Source organism: Choloepus didactylus, chromosome 12 (genome assembly GCF_015220235.1).
Source record: "Choloepus didactylus isolate mChoDid1 chromosome 12, mChoDid1.pri, whole genome shotgun sequence".
In the NCBI taxonomy this organism is placed as follows: domain Eukaryota; kingdom Metazoa; phylum Chordata; class Mammalia; order Pilosa; family Megalonychidae; genus Choloepus; species Choloepus didactylus.
This window is the reverse complement of record NC_051318.1, coordinates 88080604-88103518: the sequence shown is the minus strand read 5'-3', so window position 1 is coordinate 88103518 and position 22915 is coordinate 88080604. Positions and strand designations below refer to the sequence as shown.

At 37.6% G+C, this 22915-nt stretch overlaps 1 protein-coding gene across 4 annotated transcripts in view; it reads left to right on the top strand.

Moving 5' to 3' along the window:
• The window catches only part of VWA8 (von Willebrand factor A domain containing 8), a 445644-nt gene that overhangs the window by 75660 nt on the left and 347069 nt on the right, over window positions 1-22915 (top strand). For all 4 annotated transcript variants that reach the window (XR_005211207.1, XR_005211206.1, XM_037800501.1 and 1 more), the window contains exons 5-9: window positions 4073-4240; window positions 8438-8602; window positions 8967-9016; window positions 10131-10239; window positions 12276-12380. Coding sequence is in view for 2 of the 4 variants with exons in the window: in XM_037800501.1 (XP_037656429.1) it covers window positions 4073-4240; window positions 8438-8602; window positions 8967-9016; window positions 10131-10239; window positions 12276-12380 (597 nt within the window). In the remaining 2 variants the exon portion in view is untranslated. The remainder of the gene's footprint in view (window positions 1-4072; window positions 4241-8437; window positions 8603-8966; window positions 9017-10130; window positions 10240-12275; window positions 12381-22915) is intronic.

Below are 22915 nucleotides of genomic sequence, written 5' to 3'. Positions count from 1 at the left end.
ACTCCATTGATTACTTGTAGAGCTATGTAGAAACCTCTCCAAATTCCACACACCCATATTTTGGTACAGGTCAGTTCTGTTCACTGAGGTTTATTTATTTTTTTATTATTATTTTTTTATTATGCAACATAATAAATTTTTTATATAAATAAGAAATTTCTAAGTCAACCCAAACTCTGAAAGTTAACTTCACATAATGTTCTATGTTTTGATCATACTAGCCTATAGTCTTTTCTGCTTCCTCTCACATAAAGCAACCTTTCCATTCTGTGGCAGGGAAAGTCATTTTTCTTCCTTCTTCCCTCAATTCCTTAGTGGGGATTTCTTGTTTTGGGGAAACCTCTTTCAGAATAATTTTTGACTAGCTTTTATTTGGGTATTTGGCAAAGAAATGAATTCTTGAACCCTCATATGTAGGAGATATAGATTAATTTTTGTCAACTACTGATTTACTTTTTATGGCACAATAGTGTATTCTTGAATGAAAAGGAAGCTGGTGATGGTATGATTCCAAAAACTTTAGCTTTGAGGTAGAGGTTTTTTTTCTCTTTTTATTCTGAAAACTTTTACATAAAAGTTGCAAAAATAGTAAACACAGTTTCTGTATACTTTTTAGTCAGATTTCCCTGAGGTTAACATCTTACGTAACTATAGTACAATTATCCAAACCAGGCAATTAGCAATGATACAATACTATAAATTAAATAGAAACCTTATTCAGATTTTGCCAGCTGCCCCTTAATATCCCTTTTTCTTATTGAGGATCCAATCCAGGGTCCCTCATGGTATTTAAATTCCAGTACTCCCTAGTCTTCTCCCATTTGGGACTGTTTCTCAGTCTTACTTTGTCTTTTATAACCTTGACACTTTTCAGAGTACTGGCAAATTATTTTGTAGAATATTGCTCAATTTGGGTTTGTCTGATGTTTTCTCTTGGTTTGAATGACATTGTGCATTTTTAGCAAAAATGCTGTAGAAGTGATGTGCCCTTCTCGTCATTTTGAGAGATAATATGGACTCAATACATCACTTTACTGATGATGTTAACTTGGATCACTTGGTTAAGGTGGTATCTGCTAGGTTTCTCCACTGCTGTGGTATTATTTTTCCCTTTGGGGACAGTATCTTCTGGAAATATATTTTGAGTCTGTGCAAATATCCTCTTTATCATCATACTTTCACCCATTAATTTTAGCATCCAATGATGACTCTTGCTTGCAACATTTACTATTGTGGTGTTTGCCGAATGTTGATTTTTCTGTTTCCATCTTTCTTTAATAGTGGAGTCCCCACTGTATACCTGTATGCATTTTACTCTGGAGAAGAGTTGCAACCTTTATCATATTTTCAAGACATTTGTAGATGGTATTATCTTTTTCCATTCATCACTACTTTTTCTCCTTTATGGTCATAGCAGCCCCATTTGAGTAGATTATGGCAATCCTTTGTGTATTTGGTTTCTGCTTCTGATCTCTTCCTTTAGCTTATTACGAATTCCTATGAAAACATTGAATTCGTAATAGACCAAAGAATATCTGAGATGAATAAAAACAGATTTGCAGTGATTTCCTACATTGTAAAGACTTTGTCTTCCTTGGCCCACAGTTGGGAAACCACTAAATTCTTATCTGCATATTTCTTGATTTTTCTTAGAGAATATTTATTTTCATTCTTATGAAGGTTTAAAAAGTGAAATTCAGTATTTAGTCTATCTTGTAACAAAGATTGATAAAAATTTTAGTTTTTTAATACTCTTTTCACAGTTTATGATAACTGAGTTTCTTTTTATTGTGAGCTGGGCTTTCTTAGAGTAAATAGATTTCTGTGAAAGAAAGCTTGATTGACATCTTAGCTGAGACATGAATTATTATAAGAAGTAGTTTATATTTTCAATTTTTGATGGTTTCTGTAGAAACCATTTCTATGGCTTTTTCCTTGCTATAGCTAGGAAAAATGAGATTCTTCTTTCTTTCTTTCTTTATCAGCTGCTAAGTAATTTCTATCGATCAATTCATTTTTTTAGAACTGCAACAGGATGGCCAGTTTGATGAAAGAAAATAAAAATATATGCAGTATTGATAGATTTGAAAGATTATTCATGAATCTTATTTTTAGATGGGATGATCCTCTTGGGTCTAATATGGTTTTCATAAAGTTTATCTTTTTACAATTATACATGGACACCTGGAATAAATTGAACTCCACAAATACAGTGTAAAATTCAACACTTTATTGAAAGGAGATAGTATGCAAGGTTGAGTAAGAAGTTCCTTTTTCTCGTTTCACACGTGGATAAGGGTAGTTTTGTTTCCCCTTCAAATGGTCAGTTCTTTTTTATGTTAATTACTGTATGGAAAATTAAATTTTAAACAAACAGGTCAGTATATATAAGCAAAGACATAGAGATTTTCTAACAAAACAGTTTGGTATGTACCTATGTTGGGGGAAATTTCACAACCATTGTTGCAAAAATACCACGTGAGACAAAAATATCAGGAGATGCTGTTGGAGAGGTCGGTAGGTACCATTTTGTGATAGGTTTATATGCCAAATTAAGGAGCTAGAGCTTAATTATTTAGGTCACAGCTGGGCTTGAAAGAAGAAAGACGTGGTCAGATTGGTGTTGTCCCTCTGGGGGTTGAGTAGAGTTTGAGGGGTTAAAAATGGAGATTGTAAGATCAGGTATGGAGGAGGGAGCTACAGAGGACCTGAAAATAGGGGAATGGTAGAAAGGGATAAGTTCAGGAAATATTTAGGGGACTAGGTCATCAGGCCATGGTGATGAATTGACTGCAGGAGATGAGCTAGGAACCAGAGTTATGGTAGGAGTGAAGGGTTCTTGCACCTTAAATGGAAAGTATGAGAGCTTGAGGGGGAAATAGAACATATTTAGTAGTGTACAGAGGGAGCCCAGTGAGCTTATGTAGTCACATTAGGGCCATCCACTTGATGGGACTGTGCGATTCTGAAGCTTGGGGGAACTCAATTTTAGGGAATCGTTAGCATAAAGAGGACGATTGGAATGATGTGATTGAATAAGGTTACTCCAGGAAGGCTTTATAGAGTAAAGTACTTTACTAAAAGCTGTGGGTTAAGGATATAATTCTGAGAATTACCAACATTTAAGGGTCAGGCAAAAGAGGAGAAACAGTTTCTCTAAGAGAATGCAGTGTCAGGGAGGGCAAAGAATATGAATTACAAGTAGGGAGCCATAGGCAAATTTAGTAGCATTACTCCTTTGCCTGTTTTTGAATGCAACAGGAGAAAAGTCATTGAGGTTTTATTTTGTAGCAAATTTTCAAGGATTTTGACTGAAAAGTAGTTTTTCATTTTTTCCCATTTTGTTTAAGACCTGCCAATTAAAGATAAATATTTCTTCAAGTCTTTAATAGTTTCTCTTTGGTATTGCAGTTTCTCTATCTCTTACTATTTGGGAGCCTACCTTACTTCCCATTTTTCTCCATTGCTAATTTTCTTAAAGTTTGTTTGGAAGACTTATAAGACTCTGTTTATATTCATTCTGCCCGAGAGCAATGTGGAATCTTACTCTTTTTCTGTTTTGGTAAGTATGCAATGTTGTCAGCTTCAAACATCATACTAAACCCCAATTCATTTTGATGATGACTTCTGTTTATGAAGTTTACAGTCTCCAAACACGCTCATCTGGCTTATTTGATACTCACAAGAAATTTGTGGGATAGGTAGAGCAGATTTTTATTTTCATTTTTCCTTTTTAGTTAAGGAATCTTTCCTTCTTTCATTATGTTACCTATTTAAAGATAGCTGTTAGTTTTCTATTTCACCAGGTATACAGTCTAAAGTTTTAAAGCTGAATGGAAGCTTAAAGATTATATCTTTCAGTCTTTTCATGTAATAAGTAAGGGAACAAGTCCAATGCTGTAAAATAACTTGCCTAACATCATATAGGCAGAACCAAGATCTGGAACCCAGTTTTTCTCATTCCCAGTCCCTATTACAAGTATTTCAAGTTTAATTTGCGTTGTAAGTAAAATTGGGGCATGCTTTGCTATCATTGATATTTTCATTTTGCTTTTATGTTGCTTGAAAATAGTGTGCAGTTCGTGCAGCCACGGAAGGCAGAACTCTTATTCTGGAAGGTTTGGAGAAGGCGGAGAGGAATGTCCTGCCTGTTTTGAATAATTTGCTGGAAAACAGGGAGATGCAGCTTGAAGATGGACGCTTCTTGATGTCTGCTGAACGTTATGACAAACTTCTTCAAGTAAGAGATGAAACATTCTACTACTTTGTCTTTGCTCTTGAGCTGCAGGTAGTGCCATTTTATTGTGTAAGACATGGTTCTGTCAGAATGAGACTGGATGTTCAAGTTAGCCCTATCTTTGGCAAATTGTTGAAGCAAAGTTATGAGTTTGCAGTTCTATTAAGGCTCTTTCTTCTGTTTTCAAATTATATCTTTCAGATTTTTACCACTTTTTATTGCTAGTCTAATGATTCTTTCCTTTTTTGTTCACCTTTTGTTTCTCTCTTTCTCCCACTTTTCCTCTCTTTCTTCTTCCCTCTCTTCATCCTTTCAACAACTATTTATTAAAAGCCTGATGACTGCTAGAGAGTGCTGGGCATTGGGGGTACAAAGCTGAATAGAGCCCAGTTCTTGGCCTCATGAAGCTGAAGGTGTGGTCAGCATTGACAGAGATGAAGTGGATACAATATTTACAAGCCACCCGGCTGGATGGTCCAGGCTGCTGTCATCTCATGCCTGAGTTATTATAAGAGCCTAACTCCTGCTTCGTCTTTGTTCCCCTGCAGTTTGTTCTCAATACAGCAGTCTGTGATCCTTTTAAACCGTGCATTCATATCGGGTCATTTCTCTGTTCTTCCCCTCTTCTGGCTTCCTATTTCACTTAGAGTCAAAGCCAAAGTCCAAACAGTGGAATACAGAGTCCTGTGTGAGCTGGGCCCTCATTACTTTTTTGGCCCAATCTCTGGCTCTATAGCTGCTTCTCTCCTCCCCCTTTTTATTCCATGCCAGCTGCTCATATTCTTTTTCCTTACCTTAACCTACCTTTTAGCCTTTGCACAGGGTGTTCCCTCTTCCTGGAATGCTTTTCTCTTAGATATCTGTATGTCTTACTCTTTCACCTCCTTATCGTCTTTGCTCAAATGTCACATTATCAATGAAGTCTACCCTGACTCTCCTATTTAAAATTGTAATCTTCCCTCTGCCCTTACCCTGCTCTATTTTTTCCATATACTCTTCTAATATTATTTATTTAATAACTTATTCCAACATTATTCATTTACTTTTTATGTTTCTAATTCATTTTCTTCCTCCTACTAAAATATGTTTCCAAAGGGCGAGGATTTTTTTCACTAATGTTATCTCAAGCCATTAGAACAGCGTCTCGCACATGGCAGATACTCAATATTTGTTGCATAAATGAATAAGTGTGATAAAATATTTAGAAGCCGTCTTACGACTGTATAAAGAGGACTGTATAAAGAGGACTTTGGGAAAGGGTTCATGTAACATCACAAAGAACAAGGAGGCAGCTAACCCTTGTTCATTTAGCTCATGTTCCACCTACACTGGAGCTCTCTGGCTATCTCACACTTCAGTGAGTGATCTACCTCTGAATTCTGGGTCTTACATTTTCTCTCACACCTGTCCTATAGAGATACGTAAGTGCTAATTACATTTCTCCAAGTCAGTTGCAAATTGCTCAGGAGCAGGCTCTGTGTGTTAAGCCTTTTGATCCTGCCGGCCCCCGCCCCCCACCCCAGGATGCTAATACAAGCTCAGAACACACTAGGCACTAAATTATAAATGTTGGCACCAGAGCATCCTATAGAACTGGTGTTCCATGGCTCATAGGACCAGAAGTATCTCTGATTCCCACTGTGCAAGTCTATTTTCTCCATAACCCATCTTGCAACCTGTTTAGCTGTCTGCTTCTTTGTTATTTACAGGAGTTCTTAGATAGTATTTTTATTGTGCAGTATGGCAGTTTTTTTCTGGATCTATCTAAAGATCATCTCTTTCTAATTTAATTAGGTGATAATTGAGGATTTAATCAATAAGAAAAAGTTAAATTCATTCATTGATGTTTTTATAGTTAATATACTGAAGTGAAAGCTGTTTTTAATTTTGATTTTAGAAGTAGGTAATGTGCAGAATGTTTTTCTTTTTAGATACTTAATAATTACAAAATAACTTATTTGCCACTAGAGGCTATATTAGTTATTCACCATTTTTAGACGATTTGGAAAAAAATAGACGATGGAATCATACACTTTTTTAAAGTATCAGAGTTACTTCATTCTTTATCCTTGCAATAGAGTTCTGTGCAAAGTTATTGAACATATTCCTTTGGTAAGAATCAAGATATGGGGTCAGAGGGTTTTAGTGCACAGTGAATGCTTACTGTTATTAAGTGAGGAGGGTTTACTACATTGTCTTTTTCCAAAGTAAATACCTGTATAAGTAAATAATTTTTATTGGTAAATGTATGTGTTTACCTTTTATTCATTACCTGGAAATCACAGACAATTGATACAATGAAGTTTAAGATGCATGAAATTGGAATACATTAAACTATACTATTTTCACTAGACTTAATAACCAAAGGTAGGTATTACCACATGGTATTCTTATTAGGGCCAAATTCACAATTATCAAAATTTTATCACTAGCTAGACTGAGCCTTTCTGGGGTCCCCAAGCTTATTTAGTGGGTGATGTTCCTTGATCTTGCTTCTACAGCACCTCCTAACCTTCTGTTTGCCTTATGCGTGGATTGCTGGGGGGCAGAACTTCCACTGGCCCATAGAGCTTATGTATACAAAAGAATAGAAAAGTATTATTCTGTCTCCTAACATGCTACACTAGCTTTGTGCTGGGGTGTAAGGGAAATAACTTGGGCTTTAGAGCTAGTGGGGTTACTTCCTGGATGAGCTGACTCTGTCACCTTCCTGAGTCTTAGTTTCTCCCTCGACTCCGTACCCTCCTCACTCTCTTCTGTGATGCTGACTAGGGCTTGGGGATCTGATCAGATCTTTGTTCCTTGACTTGTTGGTTGCTTCTCCTTTGAAACACTAATCTTCATAGTAGGAGCCTTGCCTGGCATCCTGGTCCTGATTTCACTTTGTTTCCTTTCTTCTTCTTCTTCTTTTTTTACTTTCAGATTAGCAGTTTAATTAGAGTATTGCCCAGATGAATCATTAATAATCCTCAAAATACTTTGTAACAATTGAATGTTTAATAGAAAATACAAAAATCCGTGTTCATCAACATGTAGAATGACACAGGAACCCTGAAAGGGATCCAGACAGGAATTCTGATTGTTCCAAAGGCATTAAAGTGAAAATTGGTTTCAGTTTTCTCCTGGACAATAAAGTTCACTTAATCAGTACCCTCACAGTTGGACAATTACATTGTTTCTAAATGTTTGTGTTAAATAGCGATGTGATGCACTTCTTTGTGATGGGTTTTATTCTGTATTTAGCATTCTGTTTTTAGGATATATCTCCAGAAGTTTGGGACTCTTATCACAAATTGCTTCATAGGTACGAGTAAGTATCTTAGCACACTTACAAAGCCAGTTGAAAAAAAAGGAAGCTTATGTGGTTCTTTTTTTTTTTTTTTTTTTAAAGCAGTTTCATCCATACACCATACAGTTCATCCAAAGTGTACAATCAGTGGCTCTCGGTATAGTCACAGCGTTGTGTAATCATCACCACAGTCAATTTGAGAACATTCTCATTGCTCTAAAAATAAAAACCCCATACCCTTTATACCCTCCTGTTATTGAGACTTAGCATTGGTATAGTACCTTTGTTACAATTGATGAAAGAATATTACAATATTACTGTTAAATATAGACCCTAATTTGCATTAGTTGTATTTTTTCCCATATACCACCCTATTATTAACGCTTTGTAATAGAGATGTACATTTGTTCTAATTTATGAAAGAACAATCTTACATTTGTTGTAATTCATGAAAGAAAATTAACCACAGTCATCATCCACAACAGGGTTCACTACATTATTCAGTTCCGTGTTTTATCCTCTAACTTTCCTTCTAGTGACAAACACAACCCTAAACTTCCCTTTTCAACCATAATCACACCCATAATTTGGCACTGTTAATTACACTTACAGTAATGTGCTACCATCACCTCTATCCATTTCCAAACATTTACTATCAACTGTATTAAAAATTCTGTACAGATTAAGCATCAACTCCCCATTCTCTACCCTCATTCTATCTCCTGGTTACATTTTAACTCCAAGAGTTTGCTCATTATAATTAGTTCATAATAGTGTTCACTCCCTTTCTTGACAGTTTGGTTTGGAGAGTTGCTCTTAAGTACAGTTTACTCAGCAGTAAGGGCCTGGCAACTCTCACAGTTGTCATCTGTACCATTTACATTGTGGTCTTTGATCTCTTGTTCTTTTAGGATCATTCTAAAACAGAGTTGGATGCTTGGAAGATTGTCCGCGTTAGTGAAAATTTCCGAGTGATTGCCTTGGGTTTGCCAGTACCTAGGTACTCTGGTAATCCATTAGACCCCCCTCTACGTTCTCGGTTTCAAGCTAGAGATATTTATTATCTACCCTTCAAGGTAAGTATGAGCAAGGATAATTTACTCGTTTGAGGACATTCTCTATTTATAACAAAGAAATTCAGTTACTATAAAAGAAATGTTACCATGTTTTTAAATATCTCCCTCAGTAGCTAATGGAAAAGTAAAGGAAATATGGTGAAGAAAGTCTCTGGGAACTAGGAAGAAAAATTACTGCGGCATTATTAGTCTGAAAAATTGACAAAGGCTTTTCTCTTAGAAAGTGACAGAAATCAAGAACTGAATTTTTGCTATTAATAGCTTTGTATCTGCTTAACAAAAAGGTTAGATTGGGTTTATGAAATATTCACATCTAATTTATGTGCCTTATTTATTGATTTGAAATGTTTCTATGTTATTTTAGGACCAACTGAAACTGTTATATTCAATTGGAGCCAATGTTTCTGCTGAAAAGTAAGTATTTTAGCTATATTTGTTATAAATATCTGGACACTTACATCAAATTTGTTTTGCCCATTCATTTGTTCATTCACCTATTCTTTGAAGAATTTTTCAGTTTTAGGCACTGTGTTAAGTACTAGTGATAAAATTAATGTCAAGAAGGTCAAAATTTAGTAGAGCTGAAAGATATGTTACTACCTTAGTTTAAGACAGTGTAGTAAGTGCCATAATTTCAATGTATTGGGGCTATTTCTGGTTGAGACTTTATAAGAGCTGCACAAAGGCACTGAAATTTGAGATGGGCCCTAAAGAATTTAGGATTTTGCCAGATAGAAAATGGAATCAAGGCATTCTAAGAAATTTTTTTTTGAATCATGGGCCATTAGAGTGTATGGCTTGTTCCTGGCCAATAGAAGGCTCCCAGGGCTAGAGTTTAGACTTGGGATTGAGGGAGCTGGGAGAGGAGGCTGACAGTAGATTGGGCCAATGTCTTAGTCTTCTGGGGCTGCTGTAATAAACCACCACAAACTATTGACTAAATACAACAAAAATTTATTGTCTCAGTTCTGGAGGTTAGAAGTCCAAAATCAAGGTGTTGGCAGAGCCCTGCTTCCTCTGAAGTTTGTAGGGAAGAATCTATTCTGTGCTCTCTCCTGGCTTCTGGTGGTGGCTGAGAATCCTGCCTCAGTCATCACATGGTGTTCTGCTCTGTGTCTGTGGCTAATTCACCCCGCCTTCTTATAATAAGGTCACCGGTCATGTAGGATTAGGACTCACCTAATCCACTTTGGCCTCATTTTAACTAACTCTTTCTTCAAAGATCCTCTTTCAAATAAAATCACATTCATAGGACCTGGGCTTTTTGGAGGATACAGTTCAACCCATAACGACCAGATTGTGAAAAACCTCAATGTTGTGATGAATTTAGAAAATATACCTGTGTATCTAATCAGTGTCTCCATTTTAAATGGAATGTTACGATACTGAGTCATTGTGTCTTAAGAATTTAATGATAGGTTTCATCTTTTTAGATTAGTAAAATTGTCCCAGCTATTTTATAGTTAGGTGGATTTACACATATTTAAAAACTGATGGAATAAACATTTAATATCATTTCCCCCTCTAGAGTTTCTCAGCTTTTGTCCTTTGCCACGACTCTCTGTTCCCAAGAATCTTCTACTCTTGGACTTCCAGACTTCCCTTTAGATAGTTTACCAGCTGCAGTTCAAATCCTGGTATGTATGAAATAAATTAATGACATGTATACTCAAATGTGGCAAAGCAAATTTGCAACTTAATCATTGGGATTTACTCACTTCAGTTGGCTTTGTCACATTCCTCTATAAAGATTACAGGGCCTGAGGTTAATTTGTTGTGCAGTAAACTGTACAGAAACCAAGGATATGTTCTGAGCCCTTAAAAGAGTTTGCAACTTTGGCATTGGGGGAGGTAGATGTGCTAACACAGGTAAAAGTTCAACAGAGGAAAGGAAACGTCAGTGTGATCACACAGAGTATGCTGCTGTATAAGTTGTACCTCAGAGTTGTTCCAACCTGAGACAGGGGAGTTGGGGCTCTCACACACCCATCAGTCATTGGTTAATGGTTGTCCCAGTGACACAGATTCTCAGGCACGAATGGCTCTTCTGGCCTGTGAGCAAAGCAGGCTTCAGGAGCCTAAGGGTATTCTTCTAAAAAAAGACTTCCTGGGACTGACTGTTGGAAGGGAAAGCTGGGTGCACACAGAAAGTGTTATCTCAGGGGATTTGGTGGAGTACAGACATTGTCGAATACCATTTCATAAAGGGCATGACATAGTATCTGGAGTGATAGAAAGGCCTTCCAGGTAGAGGGAACAGCACACACAGAGGTGTATTGCAAGAAGGCCTGGTATGTTTGAATGATAGAAAGTTGTATGCCCAGATCAAGTGTGTTGAGGCTGTGTATGAAGAAAAGATAGGTTAAAACTCTATTGCGAAGTGTTTCATATGATGAGTGAAATTGTCTGGATTTTATGATTTGGCAGGAGTGGGCCATCAGACATGATTAAGGTGATCAGATTTTTGTTTTAAGAAGATACTTCTGCTGGCAGTGAGCAGGGATGGGGAGAGCTTGGGTGCATGGAGAGCAAGTGGGAGGCTGGTGTAACAGTCAGTGAGAGACTCTGGTAAGCAGAGTCTGATCCGAAGCAGTGGGGATACTGCCTTAGGATGAATACTTTTATTTTTAAATTTTTGTTGCTTTTATTTTATGTTTCCCGTGAGTCAGTGAGTCAGGTGTCCTAGTGATTACTTAGGCTGTCCTAGACAGCCAGAACACCATTTCTCATCCTAGTTATCATTATAGGAGTCTTCTACTTTTCATTACTTTTGTTGTTATTGTTGTTACTTTTGTTTTTGGTCAAAACTTTTTATGTGAAAATTCTCAAATCTGAAAAAAAAAAAAAATTGAAAAATAATAAAACAAACACCCGTAATCCCTTCACCTGGAATCATCAGTTGTTAACCTATTACCAGGTTTGCTTTCTCTCTCCTTTTTTTACCCCCTGAACAATTTGAAAATAAACTGCAGTCATTACCCTTAAATATGTTAGCATGCAGCTCCTAAGAATTAGGACTGTCTTCTACAGAACCAGAACACCATTATCACACCCCCACGACTGTGAATAGTCACAGTCATTCTGTAGCATCATCTAACAGACAGTCCATGTTGAAACTTCCCTAATTGTCCTAGTCGTTAGAGTGGGGTGAACAGAACTGAGAGAGCAATTTGATTTGGGGGAAGGATTTGAGGATAATGAATGTTTTCTGTCTGTAATTGTAGTTGTGAGGCTTGGTGAAGTGGATAAAATTAATTTAGATTAGGACTAAAGGAAAAGGAGAAGGGAGTAGGGTAGGGAAATGTATTCAGTTTCAGGTATGTCAAATGGGGGGTGTCTATGGGACATCCATGTAGTCGCATCTAACGGGCAACTGGGGTTCAAGCATGGAGCCTAGGAAACAAGTCAGGACTAGAGATAGAGACATGAAAACCATTAGCACACAGATGGAAGCTGAAAGATGGGAGTGCGTGAGTTTACCCAGGGAAAGTATGTGGAGTGGATCAGGTAAAAAGAGGAAATAACATTGTACTTTTGTATACTTCTGGAAAATTTCGGAAACTTATTGGTTACTGTTTATGGGCAATTTTGATGTCATATGTACATTTCAGGTACATTTTCTGTGATTTTTTTTAGATGTTCCTCATTTCTGTATACTTTTGCTCTTAAACAGGATTTCTTTCCTATGATGTCAATCAAACATGCAATCCAGTGGCTTTACCCATATACTATTTTACTAGGACATGAAGGGAAGATGGCTGTGGAGGATGTTTTAAAAGTGAGTATCTGCTTGCCTTCCGATCTTCCCTTTCTTTCCTTTCCATTTTCCCTTTTCTTCCCATCTTCCCATTTCTCCTCCCTTGCTCTCCTCCACAGTTACCCTCTCTTCTTTCTTCCCTCCCCTCCCCTTCCCTCACCTCGCCTTGCCTCGCCTTCTCTTCTTTTCCTGTCACAGAGGCATTGTTATGCCAGGGATGAGGAAGTAGTAATGGAGGAATGAGCAGGGAGGTGGCTGGTATGGATGGACAGTTGGTTACATTGAGCAAATTAGCAAATCAACTGAGCAAATAAGTGAATGTATTGAGGATAATGAAAGCTACATGTTTCACTGTTGGAAAAGTGATTTATAAACATGAAATGGGGGAAGGCAAGAAAGAACCCCAGGGTGTGGGATTAAAATAGGAGATGTTGATATGAACATGTTTTTTCCCAATATATAAACATATATAGAAATATAGATTGTGTGTGTATTTATATACATAACGTATTTTTCTAGCTTTGTCCCCTGACAGGGACAGTAACAATAACACTGATCCTACCGAGTGCCTGGAAATATGTTTCTGAATATCATGCAGCCCTAAAAGGAATCATGGCTCCTTGGAGGAATAGCTGATTCAACAACGTTTGAGGCAGGCAAAGTATGGGATGAGCCTGGAACGTCTTATTGTGCCAGAAAGTAAGGATATGTTCAGCAAATGATATTGACATGTCAAAATGACAGAGCAGCCAGCTTGAAGTGAGTCCCAGAAAATCTGGGATGGTTTGAGCATCAAAATAAATGATAGTAATTGGTTTTAACCCATTGAATAAAATAAGTATCCAAAGTCCATACTGATACAAGTGAATAAGTAAATACAAGAGGGAGAAGGAAAAGTTATTCTTTAGTGTAGAATGACTACTAATAAATGTAGAAGGGATTATGGAAATAGAAAAATCACCATTTGGCAACTCTCAGAGTCATGGCTGATTTATGTGGGAGTCATCAAAGGATATTAAGGCTGGTGGGTGGAGGTTCTACAAAGAACAGGATATTGGCGTAGTCTCAGAATATCTCCCCACAAAATATTCAGTTGATTACAAAACAGGAAAATTATGTGTTTTATAGTAAACACCAACTTGGCCAGGTGGTAGGACAGGTAAACTTTGCGTGCCTCCTGAGTGTTGAACTGAGAAGAGCTCAGTATCATCTCTGGGGAATTCCAGCTGAGAATTTGTGATGTGAGTTTGGCCATGAAGAAATATTGTACAGACCTAGGTTGAGGGACAGCCTGTAGAATGATAGTCCTCTATTCTTTAAAACTGTCAAGGCCCTGAAAGACAGGGAAAAACTGAAGTTCCAGGTTAAAGGAGACTGAAGAGCTCTGATAGCTAAATGTGACATGTGTTCCTGGATTGGATCCTAGACCAGATAGGAAAAAGTGACATTGTTGGCAGAGGTGGAAAAACTTGAATAGGGTCTGCAGACTGGACAGTAGTGTTGTATCAATGTTGATTTCCTGAATTGGTGGCTTACGTGGTAGTTATGTTGACCTGAGTTCATGTTTTGGGTAAATACACACTGGAATGTTTAGGGCTGATGGGGAGACACAGCTGCAGCTTGCTCTCAGATGGTTCAGAAAAAGACTAATGAGGATGCATGTATGTGTGTGTATGTATGGGTGGGAAGGAGGAAACAAACGTGCTAAAATTAAAATGTCAACAATTGGGGAATCTGGGTGAAGGCAAAGTTAGCATTCTTTGTGCAGCTATGTCTTGCATCTTTTCCTGTAAGTTTGGAATTATTTCAAAATAAAATTTTTTAAAAAAGTGAATAACCAGTATAACACTAAGCTAAATTTTATCAGCCTATAACTTAAACTATTAACTTGAAAAGTAAGCATTTTCTTTAAAACTATGAAAATCACTGTAGTGCTCTCATTTAAACTAAAGAATTTCTCATTTTTGTCTTAAGTGGTTCATAATATATGGGCTATAGTTTTCTTTTATAATATGCAAGGCACAATTTCCTCATTACATAGTTAACAGAGGTGTTTTCTAAGGGGCCAGTCTCACTGTGTGGTATCTTATAGCTGTATATTTAAAAGTGCTGATCCTTGACAAAGATTTTTTTGACTCATTGTGCTGGTTTGAATGTATTATGTCCCCCAATACGCCATTAACTTTGATGCAATCTTGTGTGGGTAGACATGTTGTTGATTAGATTGTAATTCTTTGAGTGTTTCCATGGAGATGCGACCCACACAACTGTGGGTGATAACTCTAATTGGATAGTTTCCATGATGGTGTGGCCCTGCCCATTCAGCATGAGCCTTGGTGAGTTTACTGGAGCACTGTATAAGCTCAGACAGAAGGAGCGAACTTGCTACAGCCAAGAGGAACACTTTGAAGAAGGCACAGAAGCTGAGAGAGTAGCTGCAGATGAGAGACATTTTGAATATGGCCCTTGAAAGCAGACTTATGCTCCAGAGACACTAAGAGAGGAAAACCCCCTAAGAGCAACTGCAGCCTAGAGAGGAACATCCTGGGAGAAAGCCATTTTGAAAGCAGAACACCGGAGCAGATGCCAGCCATGTGCCTTCCCAGCTAACAGAGGTTCTCTGGATGCCAGTGGCCTTTCTCCGGTGAAGGTACCCTTTGTTGATGGACACTTTATGGCCTTAAGACTGTAACTGTGTAACCAAATAAATCCCCTTTTGTAAAAGCCAATCCATTTCTGGTATTTTGCATGTCAGCAACATTAGCAAACTAGAACAGATTTTGGTACCATAGAAGTGGGATGCTGCTGAGTTTGCAAATACCAAGCATGTTGGAATGGCTTGTTAAATGGATAAGGGGAAGATTGTGGGAGAATTGTGAGGAACTTGATAGAAAAGGCCTAAACTACTTTGAAGAGGCTGTTTGTGGAAATATGGATTCTAAAGGTACTTTTTATGAGGCCTTGAGCAGAAATGATGAATGTGGCATTGCCAACTGAAAGAAGGGCGATCCTTTTTTTAAAGTGGCAGAGAATTTGGCAAAATTGTATCCTGGTGTCAGATTGAAGGCAGAATTTGAAAGCAACAACCTGGAATACTTGGCTGAGGAGATCTCCAGACTACATGTGGAGGATGTACCCTGGCTTCTCCTTGTAGCTTATAGTAAAATGCAAGTGGAGAGAGATAAACTTAGAACTGAATTCTTAGGTTCAGAGAAACCAGAAGCTGATGGTTTGGAAAATTCCAGGCTTCCAGGGGGTGGAATCCCAGAAGCTACAGCCCAACGTGAGAATTTAATCAAACATGGAACCCAGCCATTTCAGTATAAGCCAAGATTGGAGATGAAATTATCCAGAAAGGATTTGTGGAAAGTTCTGTTGTCTGATGGCTTTGACCCCTGTGTGCTTCATGCGAAACCAACAGAATTTTTGTGAGCTCTTTACCGACAGAGCTGCTGCTGGTCGGCACTGGGGGAGACAGACAAGGAGCAAATTGAAGGAAAAATGTCTTCAAAGACCGAGCTATGGAGGTTGAGGTCTGGAGTCAAGAGGCCTTGGGCTGGGAGAGTGGAGTGGCCCACATGCATGGAAAGGGTGAGTTTGCCCTGGAGGTCAAGGGTGGGCCTTCCACCTCGATGTTCAGGAAAGGTGTTGCCACCTCAGGCGTCAAAGAGGGTGGAGCACATTCCCAGGGGACTGGGGAGAGCCTGGCTGCCACCCCACTGTTCTGAAGGGGTTGAGTGTGCCCCAGAGATGGAAGAGAATCCAGGTGCTGCCCTGATGTTTGAGGAGGGTGGGGCTGAGAAGGTGGTCTCCCCAATGTGTGGATATATTGGAACATTCACCCCAGCGTTTGGAGAGGAAAGGGCTGCCACAAAGGCCCTTAGGAAGGGTTCAAATCCCACTCTCTCAAGCCCCAATGATGCAAGGTCATTCTGTTAATAACTCTCAGACTTTGAAATCTAATGGAGTTTGTCCTGAGGGTTTTAGAAACTGTTTTGGTCCCGTGAACCCTGTTTTCCTTTTAGTTCTCCTTGTGGCAATGGGAATGTTTATCCTATGAATGTCCCTCCTTTGTATATTGGAAGCAGATAACTTGTTCTAAGTTTCACAGGTCCACAGGTAGAGGGGAATTTTGTATTAGGACAGACCACACCTGTAACTAATTTTGATGGGATCTTGTACTTAACTATTGTTACTGAAATAATTTAAGTTTCTGTGATATTATGACGGGATGAATGTATTTTGTATATGGAAAGATCATGTCATTTTGGGGTCCAGGGGGTGGAATGTGCCAGTTTGAATGTATTATGTCCCTCAGTACACCATTAACTTTGATGCAATCTTGTGTGGATAGACATATTGGTATTGATTAGATTGTAATTCTTTGAGTGTTTCCATGGAGATGTGACCCACCCAACTGTAGGTGATAACTCTGATTGGACAGTTTCCATGTTGGTGTGGCCCCACCCATTCAGCATGGGCCTTGATTAGTTTACTGGAGCACTGTATAAGCTCAGACAGAAGGAGCGAACTTGCTACAGCCATGAGGGACACTTTTAAGAATGCACAGAAGCTGAGAGAGTAGCTGCAGATGAGAGACATTTTGAAGATGGCCCTTGAAAGCAGACTTACGCTCCAGAGTTGCTAAGAGAGGAAAACCCCCAAGAGCAACTGAGAGTGATACTTTTGAGGACTGCAGCCTAGAGAGGAACATCCTGGGAGAAAGCCATTTTGAAAGCAGAACACAGGAGCAGACACCAGCCGCATGCCTTCCCAGCTAACGGAGGTTTTCCGGATGCCAGTGGCCTTTCTCCAGTGAAGGTACCCTTTGTTGATGGACACTTTATGGCCTTAAGACTGTAACTGTGTAACCAAATAAATCCCCTTTTGTAAAAGCCAATCCATTTCTGGTATTTTGCATTTCGGCAGTATTAGCAAACTAGAACACTCATCCAAATTAATTCCTTTTTATGAAAGACTGTTCTTATTTTTCTTGTATGATTTTTGCCTTTGGCTTAAAGTGCAGATTTCTAAGGAGTAAGTAGAATGTGAACACTAAGTTGTTGTGGTTGTATGTATAGTACCTTCATTTTCTGGAGGCCAATGAGCTTTAAGCATATGAAAAGTCATTTGTTTTTCTCTTGCCCCCATATCTACATAAGGTCTTTGGGAGGACAGAAATACCCTGTATCAAGAAGAGCTCAAAAGAGTTGAACATTAGATTCTAGTTACTTCCATTGGACTTTTTTCAGATCAGCTCGCTAAAGAACCCAAAGAAAAGAGTATTTTCATTGATTGGTGATTGTAATGATGATGATGATGATGATAATACTAATACACATAAATGAAAAGCTCTTCTTTATAGGTGCTAAGAGGTATAGTTAGGGACTGAATCTAAAAGAAAGCAGAACGAAAGAAACAAGGGAAAATAATGGTCAATAAAGAGACAAAGAAAAATAGAAGAGATGGATAGCAGAGAACAGGAGCAGAGCTGGGGACAGTGAATAAAAGCCACTGATGGAAGAGAAGAAAGAGGTCTGCTCTTTGTGTGTGTGTGTGTGTGTGTGTGTGTGTGTGTTTCATAGAGAGAAATGGAGAAAAGGAGGGACAAGGAGAGGGAGAGAGGGTATTAAGGGAGTAGTTAAGAGCCATTTGAAAATGGGGAAATTAATTCATAGCCTCAAGGAGTCAGGAAGCTATCATCTTCTCACTTTGTAGTTTACTTTAAGTTTCATTCTAGGTACTGAAAAAAATATGATTGGAACTTACCTTTGATTTACTCAACATCTCACCTAATTTGAAATTGCTGTTGAAGTAGAGTTCCTAGTATATGAGATAAAAGGCTGGAAGTCCACACGAGCTCCCTTGGTGCCCCTTAGCTATTTAGGAACAGGGGCAGGCACTAGGGGAGGAAGAAACTGTCATGGAAAGTTGTGATAAAATGAAGCAACGTAAAGAATTTTTGTGAAATAACAGAGAAGAAATTCTCTTAATCATTTTCTAGATAAGTTGGTTACAAACAAAGGTCTTTATTTTTCCAAAGAAACCACTATGATTGATGGGTTTCTGGTCTCTAATTTCAAAACTAATTATGCAAATTATATAAAGTTATTGAATACCTTTGAGGAGTTGAATTTTCTAAAGAAAGTAGCTAGTGTTGACTGATTTTATTTGGCCTTTTTTTGTTGACTGTCATAATTAAGGGGAGCATTAAAGGTGCATATAACCAAAAAAAAATTTTTTTTAATTTGATTGTAAAGTAGACTTTATTTTTTAAAAAGGAGAAAAGTATTAGTATTGCTTAGCTGAAAGAAGAAGTGTTATCTTCTCTTGCCTTAATTAAGTAAAAGCGTAGTTGATAGACAATACTTTTTCCAACTCCTTAATAGTCAAGTGAGAGGCTTAAACCCATTTGTCTGATCCCAATGAAGAGCTTTCTTTCTGTCAGATCTCTACACACTGATACATACAACCAGATTAGATTATTGAATCTCTCTCCTTAAGAAGGGAATGGACTGCTAATTGACGTAATTGACGTAATTCTTTGTGGATTGTTCAGGAGCAGTTTATGTGGTCTATGTTATTCTTAATTTCTCTATTTCTTCCAACTAGGATTATTTCAAGCTGCTGTTCATAGATGAGCAAAATTTTACATCTCCCCAAGTAATTCTAAATTAGAGAGGTGAAAATTAAGGGAATATTGCTGAGTTTGGAAAAATTGTTGGATTAGGAAATAGAACTATCTATTTATTAAAATAGCAAATCAAGAAAGTGCATATTTACTTATAACTCGTCCTTGATAAATGATGATTGTTTTCTGATCTAGATTGTTATAAAGATTAATGAATAGTTGCATTTGAATTAGATGTCCATTTGAATTTTAGCATAATCACTTAGACTATTTTTTTAAGGAAAAGGTATTACTCATTGAAGATACAATTAACTAAGATTCAGAAAACCTTTCTTTTTTTCTAAGCAATCTATAAAAACAACTTGGATGACTCTCATTCCCCAGATGGTGCTCATCATGTGATGGTCATCCTCTAAATATATGTTTCTGTAGCTATAAAATCACTTCTAGCTTTTAGTTAAGAATATCTTAAGGAAAATTGTGTCATTCTGAATCTGCTATTCTTTGAGAATGGTATGTTTTGTCACAGTGTAGCAACAAGTCCATTCAGACTTCTAGGTCCTCTGTCTTGGCTCTCAGTCCTACTTGGGTGGCATTCCATCATAATAATGGTTAAATTGATAAATTTCCCTTGGGAATTTGGAAAGGATTGTACTACCACTTATCCATTGATAATATAATCTGAACTATAGTCTTTGCTGAGAAACTTGGAAGGATCTTGTATTTAGTGTTTTCATTTCAGTTCTGTGAGCATTAATTGAGCATTTGTGTTTTGGCAAATGATATGCATACAGAAATCTGGAGAAGCAGAAACAAATATGATCTACTGTCTCCTCTTGAGGAACTTAAAGTCTGAAGCACCAGACATGAAAATAAATAACTTCATTATAATAATTTTAATGTAATGATTACATAACAGTATAGCATAATGATGAATAACTCTGGACATAAGCAATAAAGACCTGGACTAGGACAGTGAAAATAGGTATTAAATGGACATGAGAAATGTTTCAGAGGTGGAATGATAGACTTTATTAACTGATAAAATAGAGGGTTTGTGACAGAAAATAAGAAGCCCAGAATGCCCATGAATCCTAGTTAGGACAACTGAGTAGCTAGAGATGCCATCCATTAGTATGAGAAAGTGGTGAGAAGGACCACATTTGAGGGTGAGATTAAATAATTCAACACAGTGGACTTTTTTTTTGAATTTGAGGTTCCCAGGTGGGTTTGTCTAGCAAACTTGAAAAATATGGATATGTATCTGGAGTTATTTTGATATTAAAGATAAATACTTGGGAATCATTAATGTGTGGGTGTTAGTGGAATTCATGGGGATGGATTTTAAAAAAACTCAAAGGGAGCTTGTAAAGTGAGAAGCAAAACTGCCTTAAGACTGAACCCTGAAAGCACCAACATATAAGGATTAAGAGTGGGGAAAGAATCTTCAAATTAGACAGAGGCAGACCAGTCAGAGAAATAGAAGGAGAGCAATATTACTATGGAGCATTGAAAGAGATAGAAAGCAATAGCAACAGTTTCAAATGCTGCAAAGAGGGCTTGTTGTATGAAGACTTGTAGCTTATTCATTCAGAAATTATTTCTTCCATTCATCTCTCCATCCATTCAACTAACCAGGCTGTTGTGCTATAGATATAGCAGTAAGCAAAACAGTCAAAAGTCTCTGTCTTCATGGAATTTATTTTTTAGTGAAGGAAAACCAACTCATCAATCAACCAACAATCAATAAAGTTAGTAAATAATAAAGTGTACCTTATATCAATTGACGGAGGGATACCCTAACTGAGATAATATTTGAATAAGTATCTGAAGGAGGAAGAGCACATCATGTGAGAAGGAAACATTTCAAGCTGAGAGAATTGACAGTGTAAAAGCCATGAGATAGGAGCATACTTGGGGTATCCTAGAGACAGCAAAGGACAGTGTGATGGGGGCAGAATGAGTTAAGGAGGGTTAGATGGAGATGAGGTTAGAAGGTAAATGAGGTCAGATAATGTAGAGCTCTGTAGACTACTGAAAGAGCTTCTGCTTTCAGTCTGAATAAGATGGAAAACCATTAGGAGATTTTGAGCAGAGGAGTAACATATGTGACTGAATATTTTAACAGGCTCATGATGACTTTTGAGTAGTGAATAGACTATGGAGGGTAAGGGTGAAAACAGGAAAACAAAACAAAACAATTAGGAGACTGTTATAGTAATCTGGTTGAGAGATTTTGGTGGCTTGGATCCGATGTGAGGTTGGTAAGAAGTAGCTAGATTTAAGTTATCATTGAAGGTAGAATCAGTGGGATCTGCGTGTGGGTTGGATGCAGGCTGTGAGACAAAGAGGTGTCAAGGATGACTCCAAGATTTTTGTATTGAGCAACTGTAAGGTGAAGTTGGAGATGGATAATATGGAGGGAAGATCAAGTCCTGAGTAATGGACATTTTAATTTGAGATGCCTGTTAGCTGTCCAAATGGAAACATCAGGGGTGCAGATGCATATGTAAGTCAGGAGTTGAGGAAAGAGATCTGGTCTGTAGAGAGAACATTGGGAGTCATGAATGTATAGATAGTTTTCAAAGTGAAGAAACTGGATGAGATTGTTTTAAAAGTGAATATAGATATTCAGCAATAAGAAGACAAACAATCCAGTTAAGAAATGGGCAAAAGAATTGAATAGACATTTCTCTAAGAATATAAAAATAGTCAAGAAGCCCATGAAAAATATGCTCAACATCATTAGCCATTAGTGAAATGAGAATCAGAACCACAATGAGATACCATTTCACATCTAGTGGAATGGCTACTTTTAAAAAAAATGGAAAGTAAGTGTTAGAGAGAATGTAGAAAAGTAGGAACACTCATTCATTTGTGGTGTAAATGTAAAATGATGCAGCTATTCTGGAAAACAGTTTGATGGTTCTTCAGAAAGTTAAGTATAGAATTACTACATGACCTGGTAATCCCACTTCTAAGTACATACCTGAAAGAATTGAAACCAGGGGCTTAGACAGATATTTACAGCTATGTTCATAGCAGCGTTATTCCAGTTGCTAAGAGGTGGAAGTAACCCAAGTGTCCATCAACAGGTGAATGGATAAACAAAATGTGGTATGTATATACAGTGGAATAGTGTTCAGTCATGAAAGGGAATGATGTTCTGATACATGTGACAACATGGAAGAGCCTTGAAGACATAATGTTGCGTGAAATAAGCCAGACACCTTAGGGCTAATAGTGTATGATCTCATTTATATAAAATAATTAGAATAAGCAAAGTCCTTGAGTAATAAGTTATAATATAGGTTACCAGGGGCTGGGTGGGGGTTAAGAATGGGCGGTTAATGCTTAACTGGTATGGAGATTGTTTTTGGGATGATGGAAAAGTTTTGGTGATGGAGATACGGTGCAATATTGTGAATGTAATTAATACCACTAAGATATTTGAAAGTGGATAAAATGGGAAATCTTGGGTTGTATATGTGTTAAAAAGAAACAACAACCCATAGAAGTGTACAACAGAAAGAGTGAACCCTAATGTAGGCTGTGGTCTATAGTTAACAGTATAATTATAATAATATTGTTTCATCAATTGTTACAATGGTACCACACTAATACAAACTGTTAATAACAGGGAAAACTGTGTGTATGGGGGTGGGGTTGGTATATGGGAATGTATTTTCTGCATGATTTTTCTGTAAATCAACTGCTCTAATGAAAAAAAAAAAAAGGGCAAAATAGTGAAGCAGATATAAAATGGGGATGGTCCACTCCTAGAGGACCTCGTGTGTCCTGGTCAGGAAGATGAGGAAGAACCTGCAAAAGAGATAGAGAAGGAGGGGACAGTGAAACAGAGGAAAACTAGTTTACTTAATTTGGCAAATAGGATATTATTATGAATTTACCAAGGACAGCACTA